The sequence below is a fragment of the Oncorhynchus clarkii genome, chromosome 1 (assembly GCF_045791955.1).
Source record: "Oncorhynchus clarkii lewisi isolate Uvic-CL-2024 chromosome 1, UVic_Ocla_1.0, whole genome shotgun sequence".
Taxonomy (NCBI): Eukaryota; Metazoa; Chordata; class Actinopteri; order Salmoniformes; family Salmonidae; genus Oncorhynchus; species Oncorhynchus clarkii.
The window spans coordinates 68623454-68642547 of NC_092147.1; the positions used below are offsets into that span (position 1 = coordinate 68623454).

Consider the following 19094-nt stretch of genomic DNA (forward strand, 5'->3'; position numbering starts at 1 on the left):
GGTGCAGTGACGTCAACTCCATGTACCTGTCATCCACGGAGCCTCCGGCGGCGGCAGAGTGGGCATGTCTGCTGAGGCCGCTGAGGGGGCGGGAGCCCGAGGGCATCTGGAACCTCCTTTCCATCGTCAGGGAGATGCTCAAGAGGAGAGACAGCAACGCTGCACCCCTACTAGAGATCCTCACTGAGCAGTGTCTCACTTATGAACAGGTAACCCACACGTTACATACTTACTTATTCACACATGATAGGACAGAGGTGACTGTTCTCTCCGCAGATCATTGGCTGGTGGTACAGCGTGCGTACTTCGGCATCCCACAGCAGTGCCAGCGGGCACACGGGGCGCAGTAACGGGCAGTCGGAGGTGGCAGCCCACGCCTGCGCCAGCATGTGTGACGAGATGGTCGTTCTGTGGAGGCTGGCTGTCCTAGACCCCACCATGAGCCCTCATAGGTGAGGTCACTTCCCTTTCTTCCTGTCTAACACTTACTTAGCCTTGATTTCCTACATCAACTAGAATAGTGTCTAATACTGACAACACAGCACTCCTCCTGTCTCTCTTACCTTCAATAAAATTCTCACTTTCACAACCCATCCCAGGTCTATCTATCTGCGTTGGGTTGATATACACTATTTTGAGGCTCTGTTAAGTTCATCTGGTTAGAGCAGTAAGTGTTTGGGACATTGAGTGTATTAGACCAGGGCATCCTCCTGATTCACTGTGCCCTGATTGCTGCTTGGCTTTTAGAGTGCTATGTGGTCTCACTCGACACTGTGTTAAATTAGCTCTTTGAGACGCAATGACAGAAAGCGAAATAAGGAACAACAGTGTCAGTTTCTTGCAGAAAGCTCTGTGTGTGTGTCTTTCAGTTAGTGGCAATTATGAGAATAATGGTGTGTGTGCTTGTTTGTTACTATCGTCTCTGCTCTGTGGCCCTTGTTTCCTGGACTGACTATAACAATGTGTGTCTACGTTTCTTTTTACACCATCCCATAGGCGTTTGGAGCTGGCTGCCCAGCTCAAGCAGTGGCATCTGAAAGTGATTGAGATCGTGAAGCGAGGACAACACCGCAAGTCCCTGGACAAACTGTTCCAGGGATTCAAGCCAGCCGTGGAGTCCTGCTACTTCAACTGGGAGGTGGCCTACCCACTGCCAGGCATCACCTACTGCAGTGCAGACAAGAAGAGCGCTTCCTTCTGCTGGGCCAGGGCAGTGCAGCAGCAGAGAGGGGCCAAGGCTGGCCTGGCTGGAGACCCCCCTGAACCTGGAGGAGGGAGATCTGGCAGCTCTGAGGGAGGTGGGGGAGACTACAAGGGCAGAAGTCTCCAACAAGAAGTGGCGGTCAGGCCCAAAGAGACCATCGTGAGCAAGAGGAAGGGGTTGTCGGCTGGGGGCGGAGGAGGGGTCCTAGTGCGGCTAGGGGGCAGTGTGTCTCTCTCTCTAGAGGAGGGCAGTAGTAAGGGGATGTACAAAGGCGCAGGTTCCTCCTCGTCCACTGGGGGCAAGGCTAAGATAGCCCAGGGGGGCAAGTCATCCTCTGGGGGATCAGGAGTGGTAGGGGGAAAACACCAAGCGGCCAAGCGGCGCACCAGCAGTGAGGACAGCTCCCTCGAGCCTGACATGGCCGAGCTGAGCCTGGATGATGGCTCCAGTCTGGCGCTGGGTGCTGAGGCCAGCAACACCTTTGACTTCACACCCCCGCCGCCTGAGATGCTGCCTTCACCAAGCCCGCTACTCAGAGAGCCACACAAATACAGTGCGGGAGGGAAAGGGGCCGGAAACACGCCCATGGAGCGTGCCTTCGAGGGCAAACGGGCCACCCTTGCTGCCACCCTGCCTGCCGCTGAATCCCAGCCCGCCTTCCCCACCAAAGAGAACGCTGCTGTCATCGTGGAAGCAGCCATTGCCGTGGTGAATGTGGAGGCGGAGATGAATGGAAATGAGGAAGCGGCCATCGCTGGAGATGCTCGGCCCTCTACCTCGGTTGTTACCGTGACTGCAGCTGCCGCCAAGTCACCGCATGATGGCCGCCGAGAAACTGGCACTGGAGCCGTAGCACTGCCCAATCAGGCCCCAGAGGGAGCAGCAGGGGCAGGAGGAGACCCTGTAGGAGAGGATGACTACCAGGCCTACTTTCTGAATTCAGCTAATGAGGATGGGGCAGAGAGAGTGTCGGAGAACAACAATGAGGAGGAACCAGACATCTTTGCTGGGATCAAGCCACTGGAGCAGGAGGGCCAGATGGAGGTGCTGTTTGCGTGTGCAGAGGCCCTCCACGCTCACGGCTACAGCAACGATGCCTGCAGACTGGCAGTGGAGCTGGCTGGAGACCTGCTGGCCAACCCTCCAGACCTGAAGGTGGAGCAGCCCCAGACCAAGGGCAAGAAGAGCAAGGTGTCCACCAGCAGGCAGACCCAGGTGGCCACTAACACGTTGGTTAAGACCTCCTTCCTGCTGACGGTGCTGAGCGAGAGGCTGGAGCTCCACAACCTGGCCTTCAGCACGGGTATGTTCTCTCTGGAGCTGCAGAGGCCCCCAGCCTCCACCAAGGCCCTGGAGGTCAAGCTTGCTTACCAGGAGTCAGAGGTGGTGGCTCTGCTGAAGAAAATCCCTCTGGGCCTGGTGGAGATGACATCCATACGGGACAGGGCCGAGCAGCTCCGAGATGGGAACTTCTGTGACTACAGGCCCGTCCTGCCCCTCATGCTGGCCAGCTTCATATTTGATGTGCTGTGTACCCCAGGTGAATCTTGCTACACATTTTTAATTCGCCATGTTTTTTCCTTCCACATTAACATTCTGATTCTGTTTGAGCTCACACACTACATACACAGATATATAACGTTTACTTGATAATTGATCTGAATTACACGTCATGCAGTCATCACACAAGTGAGACTTCCAGTCATTTATATTTCACCTAGTCCCCCTCTCTATCTTGTTTGTACAGTTGTGTCCCCCACAGGTTCCCGTCCGCCTAGCCGTAACCGGAACAACGAGATGCCTGGAGATGAAGAGCTGGGATTTGAGGCAGCTGTAGCAGCACTGGGTAAGTTCAACCACAAGGTTTTTTGCATTTACACCTTCAGAAATAGGTAGGCGCCATTTAGTGGTTCCATGTTGAGGTTAGTGATTCTTAAATAGGAAAACGTCCCGGTGCTAGTTTGGCTTAGAAACAGATGAACTCTTTTGCTTCGGTCTTCATCTTTCTAACCCCCTGGTGTAGGTATGAAGACCACAGTGAGCGAGGCAGAGCATCCTCTGCTGTGTGAGGGGACGAGGAGAGAGAAAGGAGACTTGGCTCTGGCCCTCATGATCACATACAAGGATGACCAGAGCAAGCTGAAAAAGGTAGACCTTCTGCACTGTGGCCAGTAGAATAACTAGTTACCAATAAACATATCAATGCATTTTTTTGAATGCATTGTATGGCTTGTGGATGACTCTCCCTCTCTCTCTGACCTTCCAGATCTTGGACAAGCTGCTGGACAGAGAGAGCCAGACCCACAAGCCCCAGACCCTGAGCTCTTTCTACTCCAGCAAGCCAGCTGCCAGCAGCCAAAGGAGCCCGTCCAAGCACGCTGCCCACACTGCTCACGGACACGGAGGTGCCACAGGAGGGGTGTCCAAACATGCCCCCAACGCCACAGCTGCAGCCGGGTCCTCCTCCTCCTCCTTGCAAGCGGTGGCTGCTGGGGGGGCGGCAGGACAGCAGGCAGGTCTGGCAGGCAGTGGGGTGCAGAACAACCCCACAGCCGGAGAGTGTGTCAGTGAGGCCAGAGAGCAAGGTGAGGCACAGACGACAGGGTGGTAATGACATACTTTACCTGTGATGCACTGAACATGAGGTGTTACCCTACCTATGCGAAACAGATTTGTTGAAAATGGAAGGAATTGTTTTAATCCAACTCTGTTGCTACTGTTTAGATGTAAAACCTATTCAGTACTTAACTTATTGTCTTAGCAGATGGCGTCCAGCCTGCGTCATGTGACCAGCCGAGTGAGGCTGTTCCATTCAAGCCAGAGGGCACAGTGCCGAGCCGCTTGGCGCTGGGAGGACGGGGGGCATACAGCGGGCGCTGCTGGGGCTCTCCTGTCCGCCAGAAGAAGAAACACACAGGTAACCATGACAACCCCACCTAAACCTCAGATTAAGACACTGGCTGTCTCTCTAATAACAGCCTATACTGTATAGTGTGCACTGCATTTGAACAGGGTGTATTGTATGACTCGAATGGCCATCTAGAGGTAGTATTGACACGTGGCTGACTAGATAGAAGTTTGAGTTTTAAGTGTTTTTACCTTGTTGTCCCAGGCATGGCGAGTATCGACAGCAGTGCTCCTGAGACCACCTCAGACAGCTCCCCCACCCTTAGTCGACGCCCGCTCAGAGGGGGCTGGGCTGCAGCTTCCTGGGGGAGGGGCCAAGACAGTGACAGCATCAGCAGCTCCTCTTCTGATTCGTTAGGCTCCTCCTCATCCAGTGGCTCTCGCAGGGCCGGAGGCGGAGCTAGGGCAAAGAGCACAGACACCAGCAGGTGAGTGACTTCTATATATTCTATACATGTGTTGATGCCATCTGATTATTGGAGAACTCAACTAAGGTATTCACAAAAATATGCTAATTGAACATTCCTCTTCTCGCCCCCCTCTTAGATATAAAGGACGTCGTCCCGAGTGCCATGCACCACATGTGCCCAACCAACCGTCTGAGGCGGCGGCCCATTTCTATTTCGAGCTGGCCAAGACCGTGCTGATCAAGGCCGGGGGCAACAGCTCCACCTCCATCTTCACCCAGCCCTCAGCCAGTGGAGGCCACCAGGGGCCCCACCGCAACTTGCACCTCTGTGCCTTTGAGATCGGCCTGTACGCCCTAGGCCTGCACAACTTTGTCTCACCTAACTGGCTCTCCAGGACCTACTCCTCCCACGTCTCCTGGATCACAGGTGAGTAGCTTTATTTTTCTCTGTCCTTTCTCATCGGGATAGGTCACCCCAAAAGCGAAGTTTCTTCTTTCATAGTCCATGAGACAGTAGTAGCTATAATGAATGTCTCTCCCTCTTCCCCTCCAGGCCAGGCCATGGAGATCGGCAGTGCTGCCCTCAACATCCTGGTGGAATGCTGGGACGGGCACCTCACTCCTCCCGAGGTGGCATCACTGGCCGACAGAGCATCACGAGCGCGGGACCCCAACATGGTTCGCGCTGCGGCTGAGCTGGCCCTAAGCTGCCTGCCCCATGCACACGCCCTCAACCCCAATGAGATCCAGAGGGCCCTGGTGCAGTGCAAGGAACAGGTACATGTCCGGTACTCTTCAGTTCTGCAGAAGACACATCGGACTACTCATGTAGGCTGGGCATCCTTTTATTCTTTTACCCTTTTATCCATTTTCTCTCTAAAATGCACTTTTTCCCCTAAATCTCCTCATCCTTTCTTCTCTCTCTCTCTTTTCTTCACCTCCTCCCGCCTCTCTCCCTGCAGGACAACGTGATGCTAGAGAAAGCCTGTATGGCTGTAGAGGAGGCAGCCAAGGGGGGCGGTGTGTACCCTGAGGTTCTGTTTGAGGTGGCCCACCAGTGGTACTGGCTCTATGAGCAGACAGTAGGAGGGGGGTCAGGGGCCCAGCGTGAAGGCCCGGGACGCTGTGGGGCCAACGGCGGAGCTGGAAGGAGGCCCCCAGAGATGGGCCATGGTGTAATGGACAACATTGGCAACATGGATTCCTCCGGCGTCGCCACGGTGACGGCCTCAGTGACAGCAGCGGCTGTGGTGCCCGTCATCTCGGTGGGCTCCACCATCTACCAATCACACGCCCTTCCCGGCTCGGCCATGGCCCACCCCCACACCCAGGGCCTGCACCCCTACACCACCATCCAGGCCCACCTACCCACAGTCTGCACCCCCCAGTACCTGGGGCACCCACTGCAGCACGTCCCCCGGCCCACTGTATTCCCCGTGTCAGGGGGTGCCTACCCACAGGTAAGAGGACTGTCTGGAGGGAGGGAGGGAGGGTAGGAAGACAAGGAGATACTGATAAGATGGGCTGAGGGAGAGATAGTAGGGGAGAAGAATTCAATAAGAGATGGACATGGAGAAGGCAATATGAGTCAAATTGAAATAACAACAAATATTTAACTAGGTAAGTCAGTTATAATTCTTAATTTACAATGCCGGCCAAACCTTCCCCTAACCCGGACGACGCTGGGACAATTGTGCGCCACTCTATGGGACTCCCGATCATGGCCGGTTGTGATACAGCCCGGGATAAAACCAGGGTCTGTAGTGATACCTGTAGCACTGAGATGCAGTGCCTGAGACCGCTGCGCCACTCGGTACTTACTATCACAAATAAACTCAGAAATAGGCTGGTTGAGAATCATTACTATGGCTTCCGGTGAAACACTGTGCTGATAGTTGTTACATCTTAAGTAGCTTCCATCTACTTTGAAGACATAACGTATCCCTATACACCCCCAACTTTGCTTCACACTAGATGCAAGCCTTCTCTCAGTCCTTAGAACATCACAGAGAATATCAGATGGTAGAGACTGCTCCACCCCGTTTGGAACTCACAAGATCCATTTGAGAATGAGACGGTGAATCTGGAGACTAACGCACAGTTTTGCATTCCCTTTATTTAATTTCTATTATTGTTATTTTTTATTCCAACTTTGATTTCATACACCTCTTTCTGTATATTGTATTTTATGAACTTTTTGGTTTCATTAAAAACTTGTGACAGTTTTTTACAGTATTAAATTGAGATGGAGGGGGGGCAGAAAGATGTACAGACAACATTGACACTGAGTTTCAAGGCGACTCAACTAGACAACTGGACCACTGCCAAGTGATCAGTATGCACTGGTGTACCCATAGTGTTTGACTTCAAAAATAGCAATTTCTCAAGCAATAATTTTGCTAGGGCTGTTTGGGAGTGGTCTGAGTGGGGAGGGGAACACTGAAAACTAGCTGTTATTGGAATAAAGGTTTGGAACTCTCTTTAATATTGTCACCAGGCAAAACTCCATGCCACCACAACAGGCTGAAATTCCAGGCAGTCTTTTCAAACAGCTCTTACACTAAAAGGGAATTGTCACCAATGTCATAGTACTATTCCAACTTCATAGTGTGAAAATGTATATAAAACACAGAAAAATCTAATTTTTGACTGCACTGTGCCTTTAAGCCCACGACCATTGTCTTTCGTCACTCCGTGTTGCTCGTCCCTCAGTGCAGACGAATGTCACACTATCTGGCATAAGACAGTGTCTCAGGACTGCAACATAGAATAGCATCTAACTAATTTTAAGTGTGTCTGTGTGCCCTCTCAGGGAATGCACCCGGCCTTTATCGGTGCCCAGTACCCGTTCTCAGTGGCCGCTGGCCCCCATCCGCCCATGGCAGCGACAGCGGTCACCTTCCCCGGTGTTCCCGTGCCGTCCATGACCCAGATTGCCGTCCACCCCTATCACACCGAGACCGGCCTGCCACTTAGCACCACTGTAGCAGGTGAGCAGAGACCACTGCTGTGGGTGTGTGCATGCACGTCTTTGTCCCTTGTATGTCTATAGATGTAAAATAATAATCTATTTAGCCCATGTAAGTGTGTGTATAGTTGATGGTTCACATTTGATAGCAGAAGTTGTTAAAAAAAAAAAAGACGTTTGAACTTGGATGTTTTATAATGGACTCTCTATGGCACTCAGGAGCCGCATCTTTTTCCCCTTTCTATCCAGTAGGTGGCGTCCATTCAGGCGCCACAATCCAGGCCATTCAGGGGTCATCTCTTCCTGGAATATCTTCTCAGCCTGTCTCATTGGTCAGTGCCCCCTTCCCGTCTGAAGACGAGCAGCATAGCCAGCCAATCAGCCAGCAGGGCCTTCACTACCTGCACTCAGCATACAGAGTTGGTGAGGAACAACCATTATTTTAAGTGTCCATGATAAGCATCTCTAGATGGTATAAGCACTGGGAATATCAGTTTAATAATTTTCTATGGTTAAGCATTTTATTCAAACTAATTGGTAGTGTTGTTAACAGTGATATTTGACCCTGACTCTTTGATAGGCATGCTAGCATTGGAGATGCTGGGCAGGAGGGCTCACAACGACCACCCCAATAACTTCTCCCGCAGCCCCCCATACACAGAGGACGTTAAGTGGCTCCTGGGCCTGGCTGCACGGCTAGGTACTCTGCCAGAATTCAAAGTAGAACATATGTTAGCCATAGACTTATGTCAATTGTCATTAAATACTAAATGTTCCCGGTTCTCCCATCCTTTCCAGGGGTGAACTACGTGTACCAGTTCTGTGTGGGTGCGGCTAAGGGTGTGCTCAGCCCCTTCGTCCTTCAGGAGATCATCATGGAGGCTCTCCAGAGACTGAACCCCGCCCACATCCATGCCCACCTCCGCACGCCTGCCTTCCACCAACTGGTGCAGCGCTGCCAGCAGGCCTACCTACAGGTAACACCAGGGTCCAGGCTGCAAACTACCCTCTAGATCCTTCCCTTAGCCCCTTCAACAGGCCTATTGACAGGTAACACCAGAGCCTAGGCCTCAAACAACCCCTAGCCATTTGGCCAGGTATGTATAAGCTATGTGGTGAATGGTGATGGCTTTACCTAGTCTTCCAAGACTTAGGGGATATTTTTGCCATATTGCCCACACCTATCAAGTTATTTCAGATCTGTAGACAGCTAAGGGGCTCACATCTCACCAGTACATACAAATACAGCAGCCTTTCACTAGCCACAAAGCTCTTTGGTAAACACCATGGACCTCATATCCTGAGCGTACACGTTGACTGTCCCCTTGGATAAAAGTGTACAAAACAACCACATTTTTATATCAGGCTACTAAGTTAGAAACTGATCAGAGTGGGTGTATTGGCAGGGCAAGGGGGAGTATTATCTTGGGGAGGAGAAGGAGAGTGAGCGTTTCTCACAGCTTACATAAATAGTTGATGAAGTCCGAGTGCTACACACCGTGGAGAAGGGAGACTCATGAGTGCATCCACTGGATAGCCTGCTCTGATGGGGAAGCGGCTAACCGGCTGTGACAGTTGCAAAGCTGAAAGGCATGTTGCCCCCTGGAGATTATGTACTTGCTCACATGCACATGCATGTGCACACTGAATTCCTTGCTTCCTTGCTGTGGTTTGAGTCACTGTCCTTCTACTTTAAACGAGGCTAGATAAAACCGCTGTGTTGGCTTTAAAGGTGAACGTTCAAATTCTCACTTTGTAAAGTGTAACACACACCTCTTCCTATTTGCCCCAGTGTCAGCTGACTTTCTCTTATCTGAATGATGTGTTATTTCTACACACAGTTGTACACACAATCTCACACACACGTGTGTGTGTGTGCTGGCACATTTGTTGATGTCCGCTGACAATATCAGCGCGACACAGGCTCTTCACTCTTTCTCATCAGGCAGTTAATGAGATGAGGTATCTGGGGGTTGTACTCAAGAGGAAATGTACCATGACTGACAATGAATCATTTCCTCAGTCACTGAAAGGGAATGAATTCCATATGCTGGATGTCTTGTGATGTCTTTCTCTGGAATCAGTTCTTCACTCCCCCTTAGAACACATCCTGTTCATATTAAACTCGGGTAAATGAGGTCAAAAGAGTAACTTTTGTGGTTCTTATATTGAAATGACTGCCTGAAATTGCAGCAGTACCAGAGGTTAGTGTCTACCCTTTAGAGTCATACTTCATTAAACAGCACCATTGTGAGCAAACTGAAACGCTCTCTGTTTCCCATTAATAATTTAGCAATTTAACCTCATTATGATGCAGAATCTGTCCTGAGAGGTAAAAAATGAAGCACCTGCTCAAAGCTGGGAGTGAAAAGACTGAATTCTCATCACTTCATCAAAATCCTAACAAAGGGCTAACCCTGAGATGGAGGGATGTGATTAAATTAACCCATTTAAACTCCGCCTGCTAGCGCGTCTTAGTATGAAATACATTGTCCAGAAGCAGAAATATAATTTAAACCACCTAGTTAAAGGTGTCCGTGTCAAGGTATGCTATTAAGATAGTGGACCACATAAGGATAACTGTATCCCACCAAACACTGTTGACCAATCCATGTCTACCCCCTTAGCCCCTATATACTTGTGTAGACCTGAATGGATTGATATTCACAATGTGGCGAAGATTCCCCAGAGTCTCTCAGAGGACAAAGTGGAGCTATTACCATCCTTGTATCAGACCAATTTTCTCTGTTCATTGTGGGTAGGGTTTGGTTTTGGATTTGAGTAAAGAGATGATCCCTTGATGCCCCTTTGACCCCTGGGTGCCCTATCTCTGTGCCTAACTTTGACATAAGTAGTAAAGTAGATTACCCTTTGGTGCCCTGTTTGACTTACAGTCCATCTGATCCTCTGTCCCCCTCTCCATTCCCACTGCAGTACATCCACCACCGGCTGATCCACCTGACCCCGGCCGACTACGACGACTTTGTCAACATCATCCGCAGCGCCCGTGGGGCTTTCTGCCTGACACCTGTGGGCATGATGCAGTTCAACGACGTGCTGCAGAACCTGAAGAGGGGCAAGCAGACCAAGGAGCTGTGGCAGCGCATCTCTCTGGAGATGGCCACCTTCTCCCCATGACTATGAGGGCAGTGGAGTGGGAGAGGAACGACGCTCCCACCCCACAAACCCACAGCCCTGTCGATCTCTGTCTCTTTCCATCGACCCGTAGCCCTGCATCGAACGCTCTCTCCATTCGCCTTTCTGGCCTCTCGCTCACCTGACGTCACCCATCTCCTTGTGTACCCTGATGTACACACCCTACACAGCACACAGGCAGCACAATCAACCCCCATTTCCTTTTAGATGTCATAGGTGTGTGAGACACAGAGTTTGAGGTAAGCTGAATGGAGATCAGTTTATGTAGTTTTCTATATCTGTTTGTGACTGAATTGCAGCTCCCATTTATCATGGTTCATGTCTCTTTGTAACTTCCTGTAACGTATATTCCCAACTCATGTTCATACTCCCAACTTTCCTACCAGAAGGTGTCACGAAGGATGCTTTATGGTTGCTTGGGGTGTATAAGTTGTCATTTATTTTGTTGTTGATGTTAGTTGGTTCTTTTATTGAAACAACTGAGTAAATCAGATTCATACTGCAACATTCCTCTGCCCTGGGGGAGTGAGCCTCCACCAGTCACTACGGATCTGAATTTTAGGTATTCTGACAGTGTTTAAACACGAAAGAAAAAAGCAAGACAAAAAACAGTTTGTTGAAATAATTGAAAAAAAATGTAATACGAAAATTATCTGAGTACGGGTGAGGATTCTTTTTAGTGTTTTGTTTAATCTTTTGTTTTTGATATTTTGTATAGAATAACGTGTATGCAGAGAGGACTTTGAGAATGAGCGAGTGTTAACATGAGTTTTGTGTGGGTTACCTTTTCCAATTTAGCGGTTTGAGGTTTTGGGTCTGGAAACACAGGAGTCTGGCTGGACCAAACTCATCATTGGCCCTTTTGTAGTGGTTCAAGAGTGTAAGTGTACGGCCCCTGAGAATCTCAAGTACAATCATCCAATCAAATATCAGGATCACATAAAGGATGAGTGGACATGACATTTACATATGCCCTGCACATGTAGAATCATAAAAGTGCTATGCTCATAAAGGCTTATATGCAGACTGGGTTTCCAGGATACATCCATTAGCTGTTACTGTGGAATTCATGTCCATTGATGTTTTATAGGTGGCGTTGCCAGATCCCTGTGTTCCAAATCCACACCTCCAACCTTGCTCTGGAGCTCATAGGGTGAAGAGTGACTTAGTAGAAAATGTACTGTGATATTTTTGTATTCCTCGAAGTGTAGCTTGATTGAAAAAAATAAATAAATTAAACATTTTGCTGATTGCAAGAAGTTGTAATTTAGAATAATAAAAAAAAATGGATAAAGCAATACTGACATGTAGAGTTTACTTAATAAAGGTAATTCAAAACACTAATTTGCTGTAATTTTATTTTACGTTGGTCGAAAGTGCAAGTGAGTACAAAAATTGACACTTGAACCACCTATTAATGTAAATCAGAAATAGTCCACTTATTTATTTTAAATCCTCTGACCACAAACTCCAATGGATTTGACTGGCAAAATGAAAAGGTATGACATAAAATTCATTATTTGGTCTGTCACAGTATGACCAGGAGAGGGAACCATAGGGTAGTTTATGATCGGGTTCCAGTAGTCTGGCTAATCTGAGTTCATTTCGACACTATTATAGTTCATCTTTAATTCCCAAAATTTAGTTCAAAGTGGCTTTCATGGAATGGTTCCCAAATGATGGTGGTTCATAAGACAATGCAGTTTACATGGGAAGACACATTTGCAATGTTTTACAATTGCTACACTTGCTACCTGCTCATACAACAAAGTTAGCATTTTATCAAGATTTTTGTCCTCTAGTGACTCAAGTAAAAGGAGTTGCATGGCTCAGTACTCTGCGTTGGAGAAAAATGTATGTCATGGTCTCGTATTAATTACAGAATTGTATAATGTGCAGCTTATCAAATACTAAACACAAATATCAACGCAACATGCAACAATTTCAAAGATTTGACTGAGTTACAGTTCATAGAAGGAAATCAATCAGGCCCTAATCTATGGATTTCACATGACTGGGTAAGGGTGAAGCTATGAGTGGGCCTGGGAGGGCAAAGGCCCACCCACTTGGGAGCTAGGCCCAGCCAATCAGAATTAGTTTTTTCTATCAACAAAAGGGTTTTATTACAGACAGAAATACTCCTGTTTTATCAGCCAACCAAGTGACTGGTCAGATGATCCCGCAGGTGAAGAAACCTGATGTGGAGGTTCTTGGCTAGCATTGTTCCACTTGGTCTGTGGTTGTGAGGCCGGTTGGACGTACTGGCAAATTCTCTAAAAACGATGGAGGTGGCTTATGGTAGAGAAATTAACATTCAATCATTTGGCAACAACACTGGTTGACATTCCTGCAGTCAGCATGCCAATTGCACACTTTCTCAATTTGAGACATCTGTGGCAATGTGTTATGTGACGAAACTGCATATTTTAGAGTGGTCTTTTATTGTCCCCAGCACAAGGTGTACCAGTATAATGATCATGCTGTTTGATCAGCTTCATGATATGCCACACCTGTCAGGTGGATGGATTATCTTGGCAAAGTGAAAAAAAAAAAAGAAGCTCACTGACAGAGATGTAAACAAATGTGAAAGAACACAATTTGTGGTGTCTTGTACTTCATCTCATGAAACCAACACTTTACATGTTGTGTTTATAGTTGTGTTTATTGTGTATATATAGCCCCACCTGTGAAGCTGAAAGGTAAACCTGAAAGAGGCTCAGGGGTGTTCTCTGTCCGGAGAAAGGTATCATCGAACATATGTGTTATGGGGGTTAAAAACCAAGCATTATAATCGTATTAACATTAAGAATACCAACATAATTATGTTTCAAATTGGGTCATTTCAATGATTTTCCTGCGATCAGAGTCATTTCCCAAGATTAACGTTTGGATGTCCACTGTTACGAAATCTCCCTTCTGCTCGCTATGTATGGTTCATTCCGGAGTTTCGGCAGAATACATCGATTGCTGAATGAAGATGGCGGATTCACGAGCGATGCTGTCAACTAGACTTGAAACTTAAGCATTTGCATATTTTCTGTCATTGTGCATTTCATGTGGATAGCTGTCTTCCAAAGACGTACATTGGTAAGTGAAAAAAACATTAACTTGGAATATTTTGCCTGTCTTCTAACTTGAAGCCCATTGAATGTTTGCAACACTAGTTAGCCGGTAGGCTAACCTCGCAAGCTAGCTACCTATATTTCAGTGCCAGTTGGGATTGAGGATTTTCCTGTTGATTTTGTTTGAATTTTATGCGAACGACGTGGACATATGTATTCGTGTCAGTAACGTTTTAACTATGAAGAAAACATACCATTTGTTCAATTCCAGCAGCATGTGTTTGTTGGTTCTAGTCGGTCTAAAGAGATGCTGAAATTCTTTGCTTAGCTTATATTAAGCGGCTAGCTAGTTAGTGGTGAATCATATGACGGACTGTGTTGCATGCAAAAGTTTTTCCATAACCAGTAATCTAGCTAACATTAGTAGCTATCATTGTTATGTAATGTAACAGTAGTTAACTATAGTTTGACGAATGCATGACATTGTTTTTGTATCCAATTCTGTAATCTCTTAAATACATATGAAAGGTGTTTTTTGTTTGTTTTACATTGACGCGTTTTTTTGTTTATCTGGCGCGAGATCTGGCTCATTGTTCTGACGCGTTAACAAACGTTAACTTGTCATGACCTTTGCACTGTTAGCTTAACGTTATGCATCATCAGATGTTTCTTATAGTGTTATTAACTAATGCGTACAGTACATGTCTCCTGACCTGGTGTTTCAGGCACTGACCAAAGGCAATGAATTTCTTGTTTAGTGTTCCTACGTCAGTTTGCTGTTTTGGTTAATCTGATTTCCCAGTTCAGTGTTGGTTACCTTCTGTGGGTAACATTTGACATTAATAAACCAGAATAAAATGGCTCCTTAGGTATTAGATAATATGGAAAGGTTTGGTTTACCATGTTAACACTCAACTAGCCAAATCATTGCACGGTATTCCAGATATTTTGACTCTGGTAACATTGTGGAGGCGGAGGAAGAGGTTTTGCCAGGACAGGGGCAAATTATTAATTGCACAAGGAACCACACGATCTTTGGTTATTGAATGAAAGTTAGTAGATTGAAGTGGCCGCCATTGATTGGTTTAGATGTGGACACCGTGGCAGAAGGAGCCACAGTAACCCTGGTGTTAAATTATGTTTGCTCTGATAAGCAGTGTTAACTTGATAGGCTCGAAACCATTGCTTGAAATATGTCCTGAAAAGTCATGTAATGCTAGTAGGGGTTAACATTTCGATCAATTGCTGCCGACTAACTGACCCTCATTAAGCGGTCAACAAACGGTAAAAAAACAACAACATCCAAACAGTGAAATGACGTGACCAACAAAGTACTATCAGATATCTGTATATAATGAAGAGACGCTTATGTTTCCACCTTAACAATGGGAGTCGTCCCAAGGCGTGAAGGCAGGCGACAAGTGTAGGCCCAAAATAAGTCCGTATACGTTTTGGACTGATTTTGGCGAGACGGAAACCTCTCGCTTCGCCTCATCCTCTCTGATACCATGCATGCATAAAAGGACCGGACATTATTAATTAACAGCTTAATGGAAACATGCAACAATAGCGAGCCTATTATCTTAGTAAAAAGACTATAGACCATTATTGAACATACAACTCCTGTAATGAAGCAACTAATAAAACGTAATTTTCAAACATTTGCCCAAATGCAATTAATTGAAAACAGTTCTAAGCTGAGCAGTTCTATTTGCGAGAGATTTAGAAAGTAGTTGCTATTAGATTCCCCCTCTGATGGGTTTGCTAATATGACTAGGATTGTCCCTTTGGCTTCTCGACAACGAAAGTTTATATGGAAACCAATAGAACAGGAGATAAATGCTGGTTAATGGCATGACTAAGTCTTTGTTAGAATAATTGCCTTCACGTTTCTTGGGGTGGTTTTTCGCATAGCTACTTTGAAGCCAGGTAAAACATGCCTCATTATTTGAAGTAAAGTAAAACATTCAGGTTTCAAACAATTGTACTGCTTCAAGCTCACATTGCAAAGTTGTGGGTGATGTGTTGATAGTCAACGGTAGGCCTATACATCCGAATGGGAGGCGCGCTTTACGAGTTGAGATTGGGAAATAAAAATAGCTCAGATTTTGTTACATTTTTATTTTTTTAACTGAGTTACAGTTCATAAGGAAATAAAATATACCCAAATCTATGGATTTCACATGACTGGGCAGGGGCCGCAGCCATAGGCCCACCCACTGGGGAGCCAGGCCTAGCCAATCAGAATGTTTTTCCACACACAATGGCTTTATTACAGACAAATACTTCTCAGTTTCATTAGCTGTCCGGGTGGCTGGTCTCAGACGATCCTGCAGGTGAAGAAACCGGATGTGGAGGTCCTGGGCTGGTATGGTTACACGTGGTTGTAAGGCCAAATTCTCTAAAACATTGTTGGTGGCTTATGGTAGAGAAATTAACGTTAGAAATGAATGTCTGGTGGACATTCCTGCAGTCAGCATGTCAATTGCATGCTCCCTCAACTGGTGGCATTGTGTTGTGACAAAACTGCAAATTTTAGTGGCCTTTTGTCCCCAGCACAAGGTGTACCTGTGTAATGATCATGCGGTTTAATCAGCTTCTTGATATGCCACACCTGTCAGGTGCATGGATTTTCCTGGCAAAGGAGAAATCCTCATTAACAGGGATATAATACAAAAGTGTGCACAAAGTATAAGGGCTCTTTGTGCATATGGAAAATTTAACTTGGGACCAACATTTGACATATTGCCCTTATTTTTGTAAAGTATATTTTCAGTGGCTAACCGATTAACATTTCACCAGTAACATCCCAAAATGCTAGTGAATGAATATCTTTTCCCAATGTGCACTTTCACAATGAAAAAGTAGCCTACATTCACTATCACACGCATCTACATTTTGCTCCTCAAATGAAGTATTTTTAAAAGCTGTATTTTGAAAGACTGGTACAATAAGCTGAGTCCTTGTTTCATGAGCCGCTTCAACTTGTTTCATTTTATTCTTGAGTGGAACGCCCAATTAGTGTTGAGCTGTGGGATCAAGCCAAATTCTGTCCTCTGATCACATCACTGATGTCTGAGAACCAGGGCTGGGCCGATGTATGATTCAATCGAACATATCATAATATTTGACATTGATCTGTCATGATGTGCAAGATCATACTCTTATTTGATCTTTACAAATCATTGCAGTCTGGAATTATCTAGACATTAACAGCTCAAAATGATTATATTGGATATGGTGATATTTGGAGTAGCATATCATAGAAGGGGTCTCCCCAAATATTGCCCAACCCTACTAAGAACCACTTTATAATTAAGACTAAGACCTGGAGGTGGATCTGGGTTTCTGCATGAAGGGTGTTAAACTAGGCCTTTGAAAGTGGAACAGGTCTAGCTTTCCCTTTTTAATGTGGCACTGGACAAACCCCATCTCACACAGCACAAGTTTCAAATGGACTGTGCAAAACTAGTTTTGTTTTTGTCATTTTACCTAGCATTTTTGACCCATTTTATAGAATATTATGGTTGCTTTTCTGGAATCAGCAAGCATTTAGATCAGGGATGGGCGACTTTGATGGGGGTGGGGACCACTTGAAAATAATTCTGAACGGATCATGAGAGGCTGCCCTTACTTATTATTTTTGTTAATTGTGTGCGATTATACACATTCTGCCATTGGGTGTAGAGAGAATGTGGCAGTTTTAAAGCATGTTTCTGCAATTCTACAGATTTTTCCGTGGAGAGGAATGTTTGCAGGTTTGAATATATCTGATGGAGACTAACACAATCATTGGGGGTTCTCCGGCCGGTAATTTGACCATGATAACAAGTTTAGATAGTTTAGCGGACAGTTAATTTAGTAATCTAAAAAAAATGAGCGGACATGAGCTAATTGACTCACTATAGAGTGGGCTTATCCGAGGACCTTCAAAAGGGTGGCCACGGGTCTCCAGTTGCCCATCCCTGATTTAGATTGTATTCTATTTGCTGCCTAATTTAAATAGTTTCATATAAATAAGTTTGAGCGCAGACATTTCTTCTTCTGCTGGAGTTTTAGTCCAACAAGTGAAGTGCACCTGATGTTTATGCTTCTTGCTGGAATTTTATATTTATACTTTGTCATTCGGCAATTGGTCCCTAGAGTAAAGGCATAAGCCACAAGAAATGATGTGGAGCTGGCATTTAATTGCCTCATTCAACCCTGTGAGGTTCTCTGCTGACTTCATGATTTGTGGTGGTTACGATGGAATAAAGTACATTAATAACATTTATACCAGCCTACTTGGAAATTGGGCCTTGAGATTGATGCAGGGTTGCATTAACATTTAGGAACTGAAAGGTTCAGATTCTGAGACACAGGATTTTGTGCAGATCTCAGGACACTGAATCAAATCCTGTTCCTTCCCTGGAAAATGGGAGAATGATGTTGGCAGGGGTTGAATTCCTAAACGCAATCGCAGCAACTCAGAGGGAGGAAATCCTAATGGTTTGTCTGCTTGAGGCTGCGCTCAATGTCCGGCTTAGATTTGGGCAGACATTTCTTTTCACAAGTCTTCTCTCTTGAAACAACTAGAATTAGTCACCAGGGTTGGGGTCAATTCCATTCCAATTGCTTTTAAATTATGAACATTGGAATTGGTATTGGAATTGGAATTTCATTTTGCTTCCTAAATTGACTGTCCTTACTTGCTCATTTTCAGAGGGTCAGATGGTTGTTCAATGGGTCCATACTATATATAACTTGTATAACTTTGTAGTTCAGAATCAGGCAGTGCAATGAAGAGTATCCCCATTGTGTGTTTTGGAAACTCAATGAAAGTTGGTATTTTCTAGGTCATAGGGATATTATTTCTTTAGCTTAGAGCTTGTTTGTGGCATGAAGGACCTTGAAGACGTCAGCCAGAGATGCATGCCCAGTTTAGATTACTTTGATTTTAAGGGTGGTCAAGTGAGTAGCTGCACATCTTGATTTCGCTGACCGCTCACTGAGGAAGTGCAATGAGAATGGTGTGTGTGTCAGGGCGGAAAACCAGAGTCCTTTTCCAGACATCCTCCTGTCAGCCCTGTGACATTTATCAGGTCAGGGAACAAACACTTTTCAAACATGGCCGATCAGAGAAACCCGGGTGGGCAGGGAGGAGGTGCCCGGTGAAGTCACCGCATTAGAAGGCAAGATTGAACAGTCCCTGACCCCCTCCTCTATCTTAATCACAGCCAGGATCAATATGTGCTTACCTTAACAGCTTCTGTTTATTAATAATATACACTGAGATGAATATGCTGCAGGGATCACACAGCAGCCAGGGTTAATAGGTTGAATGAATGATGCTGCAGTGTTTAAATATCAGGGCTACCAAGAGGGCTTTGGGCTGCAGTCAGAGCGCGG

At 46.2% G+C, this 19094-nt stretch overlaps 2 protein-coding genes across 14 annotated transcripts in view; both read left to right on the plus strand.

Moving 5' to 3' along the window:
• LOC139411320 (zinc finger SWIM domain-containing protein 8-like) overlaps positions 1-11988 on the plus strand; it is a 37578-nt gene extending 25590 nt beyond the window's left edge. For 2 of the 12 annotated variants that reach the window (XM_071157544.1, XM_071157634.1), the window contains 16 exons: positions 8-209; positions 277-452; positions 997-2744; positions 2952-3050; positions 3228-3352; positions 3471-3789; positions 3966-4121; positions 4317-4539; positions 4658-4947; positions 5074-5348; positions 5483-5980; positions 7312-7510; positions 7708-7911; positions 8069-8188; positions 8287-8465; positions 10423-11988. In XM_071157544.1, coding sequence (XP_071013645.1) covers positions 8-209; positions 277-452; positions 997-2744; positions 2952-3050; positions 3228-3352; positions 3471-3789; positions 3966-4121; positions 4317-4539; positions 4658-4947; positions 5074-5348; positions 5483-5980; positions 7312-7510; positions 7708-7911; positions 8069-8188; positions 8287-8465; positions 10423-10626 — 5017 coding nt within the window. In that variant the 3' untranslated portion in view covers positions 10627-11988. The remainder of the gene's footprint in view (positions 1-7; positions 210-276; positions 453-996; positions 2745-2951; positions 3051-3227; positions 3353-3470; positions 3790-3965; positions 4122-4316; positions 4540-4657; positions 4948-5073; positions 5349-5482; positions 5981-7311; positions 7511-7707; positions 7912-8068; positions 8189-8286; positions 8466-10422) is intronic. The other 10 variants (XM_071157553.1, XM_071157574.1, XM_071157564.1 and 7 more) reach the window with 10 other exon arrangements.
• Positions 11989-13596: 1608 nt separating this feature from the next.
• Positions 13597-19094, plus strand: part of LOC139411371 (bifunctional heparan sulfate N-deacetylase/N-sulfotransferase 2-like) — a 185814-nt gene continuing 180316 nt past the window's right edge. For both annotated transcript variants that reach the window (XM_071157654.1, XM_071157663.1), the window contains exon 1: positions 13597-13731. The gene's annotated coding sequence lies outside the window, so the exon portion shown is untranslated. The remainder of the gene's footprint in view (positions 13732-19094) is intronic.